This window comes from Podarcis pityusensis (assembly GCF_964106645.2).
Source record: "Podarcis pityusensis genome assembly, chromosome: 5".
Taxonomy (NCBI): domain Eukaryota; kingdom Metazoa; phylum Chordata; class Lepidosauria; order Squamata; family Lacertidae; genus Podarcis; species Podarcis pityusensis.
In genome coordinates, this window is record NC_138032.1 from 38,749,095 (window position 1) to 38,758,068 (window position 8,974).

Here is an 8,974-nt window from a genome sequence, read left to right on the forward strand (position 1 = left end):
GCTTGAAGATGATCACCACGGCCTGGAACGGGATCAGCCAGAGAAATTTGAATTGCGCTTGGCGCAGCCTGTGGCCGGACTGTGTGGCACCAAGTGACTCTGATGCACCAGAGTCAACAGTGGTGCAGGACATTGTTGCCTTGGGGAGGACCATGGGCCTGGAGGTCACAGAGGAGGACGTCTGCGAGCTGGTGGAGGAGCACGACCACGAGCTGACCACCCAGGAGCTGGTTGAACTGCAGTCAGAGGTTGCGCAGGAGCAGGCCTCGCTGGAAGAGGAGGAAGCAACTGAGGAACGGCCGTCCTCCAAAGAACTGAGGGACATTTGCCAGAAGTGGAAGGAGGTGCAGGCTTTTGCAGAGCGGCACCACCCTATCAAGCACGTGGCACATGACCAAGCGAACACTTTTGATACGACGGTCATGTTGCCTCTCAGGGAGCTGCTGAAAAAGCGGATGAAGCAGCAGACCATGGACAGGTTCCTCAGCAAGAAGCAAAGAGTGGAAGAGGAACCTTCTTCGAGTGGTCCCCCAGAGTCTTAGAAAATGTAATGTACCCTTTTTTGATTTTTACATGTTTTTCCTGTCATGTTTAGAAACTTAATTTATTGTTCCTTCAATTTTTGATATGCTCTTTAAAGTATGTGTGACTTTAAAGAGCAGTTAATAAACTCTTGTTGTACCAAATTTGGCTTTGTTTGGACTTTTTTTGACCATAGGAACGCATTAATTGAATTTCAATGCATTCCTATGGGAAACCGTGCTTCGCAAGACAAAAAATTCGCTAGACGAAAAAACTCGCGGAACGAATTAATTTTGTCTTGCGAGGCACCACTGTACAAAGCTTAATAGAAATGATAAATGGAGATGAGATGAAATGGAATTACAAACAATATAGAATGTATACAGAAAAGGGGAAAGAGAAAATTGAATATATGGTAATTCACACAAAATCCAGTAAAATATGACGGAGCGAATGATTAGCAATTGGATATGATTTGCATGCTTATTAGCAAATGGCAAGCACTGGCAAAGCAATAAAAGGGACTAACATATTCAATAATAATTTTTTAATTAATTTTCAATTTCAATCCAATAATAGCCTCATTATAACGATACCAAACTATAATACAATTACAAACACCTATTGTTCAAATACAAAATTATATAATTTAGGTGGCCTCCCATTTGCTAGAATTGATGGTTGATTATTTTATTTCTGCGTTCCAAAATCTTACGGATTTCAATTACATTCCAGTCAAAAAAAATTTCCCTTATACAATTGCAATATTCACTCCATAAATAATAAAGGATGGGGAAGAATCAGCTCTAAGTCCCCATCGTAAACCTTTTGCAAAATAGAGTTTCCCTCCCTTTTTCCTTTTTTTTTTTTTTTTTACACGCACAGTTCTGTTTGATGTTATCTTCCATATCTATAATATGGATCAGGCTTGGTTTCTAACTGCCTCTGAGTTCTGACAGAGGAGCATCACCACTCAGGAGGGGCCAGGTGGGGTTGCCACGGTGACAAGTGTGGGAATGTTCAGGGATGCAGGAGAGGATATATTGTCTGATAATACCCTTTCCAACTTGGGTTAACAAGTTTACAATTTTAGCAGAGTAACATTCCCCCTTTTAAATTTGCAGCGGATGCATTTGCTCAGGCTCGCTAAAGCCTCTATAATAACTGTTTTGGTATTTCCCCCCCTATTCCCTCATAAAAGATAAGACACTACACAGTCTTCTACAAAAGTATAAAAAGGTTTACTCACATATCATTCTGTTCACAATCGGATCCCAGAAGGCAGACTTAGCTTAGAAAAGTAACATACACTTGGAAACTATTCCATAAGAAGACAGTCCCTTTGTCCTCTCTTGGATGGAGCCAAGAGGGCATCTTTGGCTAAGCAGATGTTGCTTCTTCGATGCATGTAATGAAAGAGAGAGAGATGGCTGCCCTGCCCTGTGCTTTTGTCATTACCTGCACAGGTGAGGCCACACCCACCTCTAGTCACATGCAGAGGAAGTCTGTCCCAGCCCAGAAGGAAACAGGAAGTTTACCTGCTGGCTGGACAAACATTCCTCCCCATGTGTAAACATGTTCACTCTAGGAATGTTGTACTTGACTGCTCTTGTGTTTCACATCCCACAACAAGGACCTGCCTTCCTTTGTGACATCTCTTGCTTTTCCTTTAAAAGCCACTGACATGCAGGCGGCCATTGTGGGTTAGTGAGGAGAGGTCAGAGGAGAGAGGAGGTGGTGGTGGCAGCGGCAGTTGGTGGAGAGTAGGCGGAGGGTTAGTGAATAGTTCTTTTTTCGTTTTCTTATTTTGATTTTGATTTCATTTATTACTTTTATTTGATTTGATTTGTTTTTATTTTCTTTTATTATTTTCTTTTAACACTTTTATTTATTTTATTTTTTGTTCTTTGTTTTAATATTTTTGTTTTTTGTGCACATCTGTGCATATTCTGTATATATTTTGTGTATTTTTTTTACATAGAGTAGTAGTTAGGGTTAAGTGTAGGGTTAGGGCGGGGTTAGGTATAGACTTAGGGCAGGGGTTGGGGTCAGATTTAGGCTTGGGTGGGCATTTCAGATAGTTAGTTACTTTAGATAGGTGGGTGGGATCTTTCGTAGACGACATGGGCAGGCTGTAAGTAGCATCCCTTTCTCTTCATTTCCGGGAGGGTGTGTGTGAGTCTGTTTCCCAGCCAAGTTGTCCTGGCCAAGTCCCCAATCCATGTAGGTTGGATCCACTCTTGTCCTTGAGATGGCTACCTGTCTGGCACTCAGAGACCAGGAGGGCAGTGATTATCACCCAAGCAGAAGGGTTGCTGTGTACGTGGTCTCATGCATCAGGGATGATGGCTGCCGCTAGCCATGTCCCAAGTGCCTCCTCTGGTAGCCATCTTCCTTCTGAGCTGAACAGCATTGGAACGGTGTCAATCCAATGTTGGATTGCTTTTATATGAATATTTGCAAGAGTAGGAGAGTGCTATGACCAGATATCATCATCTTCTTCTTCTTCTTCTTCTTCTTCTTCTTCTTCTTCTTCTTCTTTCACTCGTAGCCGAGTAAGATTGACTTCCATGAATAGTGAGTTTTAACAGTGAGTCCATAAGTGATTGTGGAGGCCAATTCTGAATCCACACGTCCTTCCACAGTGGGGACATAGTTTTCTGGGCGGGAGTTGATCACAGTGAGGGTTTGCCAAGCGTGGCTTCCTCTTAGGTCATTTCTCCCTTGCGTCCTGAGTTCAAGAGTCTTCAAAGCCCATTACACCTTTGGTAAAGGCTGTTCTCCTATTGGAGCACTCGCGGGTCAGTGTTTCCCAGCCATTGGACATGACCAGTCCAATGAAGGTGGTGTTGAAGAATCATTGCTTCAACACTGGTGATCTATGCTTCTTCCAGGACACTGGTATTAGTTCGCCTGCCTTCCCAAGTGGTGTGTCACATTTTTCGGAGATACCATTGATGGAATCTTTAAAGGAGTTGGAGATTGCGTTTATATGTGGTCCATGTTTCACAAGTGTACAGCTGGGTTGGTAGTGCAAGAGCCTAGACTGAAACTTAAAAGACTAGTTTCAATGGACCAAGAATGGTTTTCATGGCTGGTTCTGACTTTTCCCTTTCCCCACTGGGAATTCCGACTTGTAGAGCAGAGGCCACGGCTGGTTGGCAGCTGCAGTGCCTGTGTGCTTTGTTCTGTTGTTGTTGTTTAATCATTTAGTCGTGTCCGACTCTTTCTGACCCCATGGACCAGAGCACACCAGGCACTCCTGTCTTCCACTGTCTCCCGCAGTTTGGTCCAACTCATGTTGGTAGCATCGAACACTGTCCAACCGTCTGGTCCTCTGCCGTCCCCTTCTCCTTGTGCCCTCAGTGTTTTGTTCTAGAGGGTGCTGTTTCATGGCACTCACTGGTTGCTATTGGACAGTTCTTTAGATAGTCTGAGCGGATTGGTTGAGTGCCTTGCGAGCGAAAGGCTCAGCCTTCATTAGGGCAAATGTTCTATCCTTATTTATGGGAGCCTTTGGAATAGAAAAAGGAAAGGACTGTGTCAGGATGTGTTTTGTGGGGACATTTGCAGAAGTGAAGGTATTGATTTGGGGTACAGTCGGAGGGGGGTATGGTGCCTGCTGGAGGGGGAAACCCCCGCCACCCTTTCCAAAAAAATCCGGTTAAGAATGTTAAGAATGACTCAAAGCTCTCCCCTCTCCCTATTTCTTTCATTTGCTTCATGAAATTTATACCATGCTTGACTGCATGAATGAGGGGACCAGGCTCTCTGGGTCCTGGCATAGCCATAGCTCTTGAACCCAGAACACTTGGGACCTCCTTTCTCTCTCTGCCAGCCCTTCATGCTCTGGGCTGCCTCTTTCAGGCTCTGATGATGCCCCTTCAGGTCACTGAACTGCAGAGAGATGGAAGGAATTGGTCATGATGGGCCGTGTTATGTACTGAAGTTCTCACCCTGGGCCAGCAGGGGGATACTGTAGATAGTTATGCAAATGAAGGATCGAAAAGTGACGTTCAGTGATTGGATAGTTTTGTATGCAAATGAAGGATCGAAAAGTGACGTTCAGTGATTGGATAGTTTTAGAAAATGGCAACAGTTGCATTGTTCTGGAGCTCTATATAAGCAGGCTGACTGAGCTCCTCAGCCTAGTTCTGTTCTGGCATCTGAATAAAGAAGAGCTGTTTAAAGAATCGCTGTGTCGTCTGACATGTTCGCCCACAACTTAACAGGCCGGCAAGGATCGATTAGGCTCCACATATGTATTTCTGTTCTGCCAATTTGGCGGTGGTTCACTGTTTTCTCCAGACGCACCTCCTCACACACAAACACCCCCTAAGAATTGGGGCTGCTGGCGTCTGAGTCGCTCTCTCCGCTCATCTCTTCTAGGACCAGGTGCTTAAGGCGCCTGTTCAGGCGCTGCCACAGGGTGGCCCCCCAGCAAGACCCAGAGCAGCCCGTGGCGACAGGTGAGCAAGTGGCCCTCCTTTTTTGGACAGAGGAGGGCAGGAATGGGCATGGGGGGCAACTAGTCCAAGGATGCAAAAGAGGACTCACCTCTTCCCATGTCCTTCTGTTTGCAGTTCTGCTGCGGTTCCGCATCCCAGCCCCAGGGGTGATTATTGGAGAAAACATGAGCAGGGACTGGATCCCTCAGACCTGCCCCCTGCTGCCTGGGCTCTTTGCCCCCCACTCTGCACTCTCAGATGCGGAGAAGCCCTCCCCTCACGAGGAACTGACAGCCTGACTTTTGCATTTCAGCTGCTGGAGGATGAACAGCTCTACTTCCTGGGGGTCATCCAGAGCTGCCAGGCAGCTGAGCTCAGGGGGTCTGATCCCTGAAGTGCTCCAAGCAGGAGACGGCCCAAGCCATTCTGGTGAGTGATGGGTGGTGTGGGGGGAAGGGGTTGTGCATCTGCGGAGAGGAGGACCCTGCCGGCTTAGGGCATGGGGTTGCCATTCCCCTGCAAAGCCAAGCCTGGTGTTTGGGGTCAGAGCTGATTTTCCTCCTCTGTTCTCTTCCAGGACATCTTGGGGCCCTTGGAGCACTTCAGGGATCGCCCCCTGACCCTGGTCCTTGCCTTGGAGGCCCTCCTCCAGCTAAGGTGAGTGGGGTCTTTGGCGTGGACGGGGTTGTGGGTGGGGGGCAGAACTCCAGGGGGAAAGAGCAGGTGGGAGGGACAAGGGGGCAGGGGAGACTCTAACCCTCTCCCTTTCATCTCTGCAGCACCATGAGGCCCAAATTCAGCTGCGATATGATCAGTGCGATCCTGCACAGGACGTTGGAGGCCGTGCTGAATGGGGCCAAGGAGGAGGAGGAGGAGAGAGAAGTATGTCCTTTGTTTTGACTTCCCTTCACAGGCCCTTTCTTCTTCTTCGTCACACACTTGGAGAATCCAACCCAGCATTCAAACTCTTTTCCTGCAGGAACTGAAGAGGCACTTCTGGCTCCTGATGGGGAGTCTCCTTATGGAAGTCCCCAACCCTGGCACCCTCCTCCACCTTCTCAGTGTAAGTGTCCCGATGGCATCGGGGTGGTTTTAGGGTTGTACCCCCCCGTCCCTTACCCAATGGACTGCCCCATTTCTGGGGCACAGAGCCTGTTTGGTCCCCAATTTGGTCCAAGACCAAAGCTGGCAAATCCTCATGGTCCAGAAGTGCCAGGGACTCCATGGTGGGGGCCGTGGGGGCCGCTTTGGCCCAGACTGGCCCCTGACTCTGAGACGCTCTTTCCTCCTGCAGGACCTCCGAGGATACGCCCTGGGGGAAAGTGGGGAGGCTCAAGAACTAGCGGCCAGCAGCATTTCCTTGCTGCTGGCCGTTGCCCGGAAATACCCCAACCTCAGAGTAAGTACCTTGCCTTCTTCTATTCATTTCTTTGGTTAATTTTATCCCCCCAAGATCACATCCCCAAGTGATCTTTAGTGCAGATGATGCGGGGTGTGTCCCTGGGGGCCAGGATGAGGCCAGAGGCTTTTCCTGCCCCCTTTCCTGCTGCTGCCCTTCCACTTCTGCCCAGGGGGCTGCAGGGCCCAGAGAGGTCCTCTGGAACAAGGGATTGGGCCCAAGACAGAGGGAGACCTGTCCTTCCTGATTTGGTGCTGCTTCTGTGCTCTCTTGCTCCCATCTGACCCTGATTTGTCTTTCCTCTGCAGATGACAGTAGTTTGGCCGGACCTGGCTTCCTTCCGCCTGAAGCCAAAAGAAGGTAAGCCCCACACCTTGGAGACAGCGACCTTTGACTAAAGGCCTGTGGGAAAATCTCATTTTCATTTTCATTTTCTTCTCATTCTCTTCCATCCAGATGACATCATCATTGAAGATTTATAGGTAGTGCGAATCTTCGGCTCCACTGGACACTAGAGAGAGGCCAGCATCCAAATGCACTCAGCAGGTAAGACTTTCTCAAAAGCCCATCTGTAGTTAGAGATGCCCTGTTTCATCTGTGAGAGAAGCAGGCATTCCTTGCGTCCTGCTTACCTTTTTTCTCTTGCAGGTGACAGAACGATGCCAGCAAGACCTCCTTCTCCATCTTTTCATGGCGGCAGAAGGGAAGCAGTGGCTGTGGGACCAGATCAGGTAGGGGGAAGCTGCCTTGTGGGGACAGAGGCCAAGGGGTGGAACGGTGTCATGGACTGGTTGGGCACAGAGGAATGGTGGGAGGAAGCAGCTGGAGAACCAGGAAGGGAAGATGTCTCAGAGCCCAGGGAGTGGAGGGGGACAAGGATGAGCAGTCAGAGGGAGAAGAGGCCGGGGAACCAGGGGAGGGGAGCCAATGGGTCCTTTGTCAGTGAGTGAGAGCCAGTGTGGTGTAGTGGTTAAGAGCGGTAGTCTCGTAATCTGGGGAACCAGGTTCGCGTCTCCGCTCCTCCACCTGCAGCTGCTGGGTGACCTTGGGCTAGTCACACTTCTCTCAAGTCTCTCAGCCCCACTCACCTTACAGAGTGTTTGTTGTGGGGGAGGAAGGGAAAGGAGAATGTTAGCCACTTTGAGACTCCTTAAAGGGAGTGAAAGGTGGGATATCAAATCCAAACTCTTCTTCTTCTTCTTTCCTCTGTGTCAGAAGACAGGCTCCGGCAGATGGAGCAGACGAGATCCAGAGGAAGCTGTTTGTGCAGGTGCCGTAGAGGGAAGCCAGGGGCTGATGGGGCTCATCCCTCCGGAAGGGAGCCCATCGAGGAGAACTCTGATTCTAAACCTCCGCTGCCTCGAGGTGGCTTCAGGAGAAGAAAAGGCTCCCGAGTAAACCCTACACAGATGGAGAGTGGAGTCCCTAAGATGGTTGGGTGGCATTTTGTAGGCCTCCTTCTGGCAACTCCTGCAGCCAAGCTGGTGCCTTATGCCTTGCTCTTCTTTCCTTTGGACCACCTCAGGGAGGTGGATCTCGGCACAGGGTTGACACCTTTGTCTTGCAAAAGACAGGACAGGGCAGGGGACAGAGAGAGATCCAAAAATTGTTAACATTATTTTGCCTCAAAAGATCTCATGGAATCTTGGGTTTTTCCATTCCTTAGGATATATGATCTACTCCCTGTGTAACTCCACGTGTCAAGAAGAAAAAGAACTGGAAGAGAATGGAATAAAAATAAATATTTTTAATGGATTTTGAATAAATGCACAATAAATTGTTACTGTGACTAGCCCAAGGTCAAAGAAGTGTGACTAGCCCAAGGTCACCCAGCAGCTGCATGTGGAGGAGCGGAGACGCAAACCCGGTTCACCAGATTACGAGACTACCGCTCTTAACCACTACACCACGCTGGCTCCCAACACAGTTCAGTGCACTCGCCTGGTGACAATCCAGCTGGTGCCAGTGACCTGAGATCTAAGATGTCTCCAGGACACTGAGTGTTTTGCCTTGGTAGAGCATACCACGTTCGTGACGCAAACCCTGTGGTATGAGCAGGAAGCCGTGGATCCTAGATTTTTGTGGTGCAGGTTATGCCCATGGGCATGATATGTAATTTGATGGTAAGTTTGGGTTGGCCCAATGCATAAAGCGTGAGGATTCATGAGGATCCGTGCTTCAAAACCACATTTTAGGGCCACGGTGTTGCCAGGAAGCCGTGGATCCGTGGTTTTTGTGGTGCATGCTGTGCCCATGGCCATGATGTTTGATCTGATGGTGACTTCGGGCTGATCTAGTGCAAAAATCATGAGGATCCGTGTTTTTTAACCATGTTTTTGCGCCATTGCAGCCCCACGAAACAGTGGATGCATGATTTTTTTGATTCTGCCTACAGACTAAGACATGGTCTACAGTATCATGGCAGTTTTATTTAATTTGAATGAAAAAATCATATGAATTCATGAGGATCCGTTTAAAATAAGCTGGATCCGCCTTTTACCCGTTTCTTTCTGAGGGCAGCAGCAGTATGCCTCAGGAAACTAGTTGCTGGGGCTGGCAAATGGGAGAGAGATTTTGCAGTCCTGTCATGGTGCAGCTTCCTATA

General features: G+C 48.5%; 1 protein-coding gene across 7 annotated transcripts; it reads left to right on the forward strand.

The window, feature by feature from the left end:
- The first annotated feature begins 2,278 nt into the window (after positions 1–2,278).
- Positions 2,279–8,135, forward strand: LOC308477788 (uncharacterized protein). Of its 7 annotated transcripts, none has more exons than XM_081006719.1 (11): positions 2,349–2,656; positions 4,912–4,991; positions 5,106–5,137; positions 5,284–5,399; positions 5,548–5,627; positions 5,750–5,852; positions 5,950–6,033; positions 6,265–6,369; positions 6,678–6,915; positions 7,018–7,100; positions 8,036–8,135. In XM_081006719.1, the coding sequence occupies exons 6-9, from the start codon at positions 5,754–5,756 to the stop codon at positions 6,765–6,767; spliced, it is 378 nt and encodes a 125-aa protein (XP_080862845.1). In that variant the 5' UTR covers positions 2,349–2,656; positions 4,912–4,991; positions 5,106–5,137; positions 5,284–5,399; positions 5,548–5,627; positions 5,750–5,753; the 3' UTR covers positions 6,768–6,915; positions 7,018–7,100; positions 8,036–8,135. The 7 variants fall into 7 exon arrangements, with proteins under 7 accessions (XP_080862849.1, XP_080862845.1, XP_080862847.1 ...); XM_081006720.1 differs by lacking the exon at positions 2,349–2,656 and adding an exon at positions 7,585–7,639 and having other exon boundaries at positions 3,031–4,991; XM_081006722.1 differs by lacking the exon at positions 2,349–2,656 and adding an exon at positions 7,588–7,639 and having other exon boundaries at positions 3,031–4,991.
- Positions 8,136–8,974: the final 839 nt, after the last annotated feature.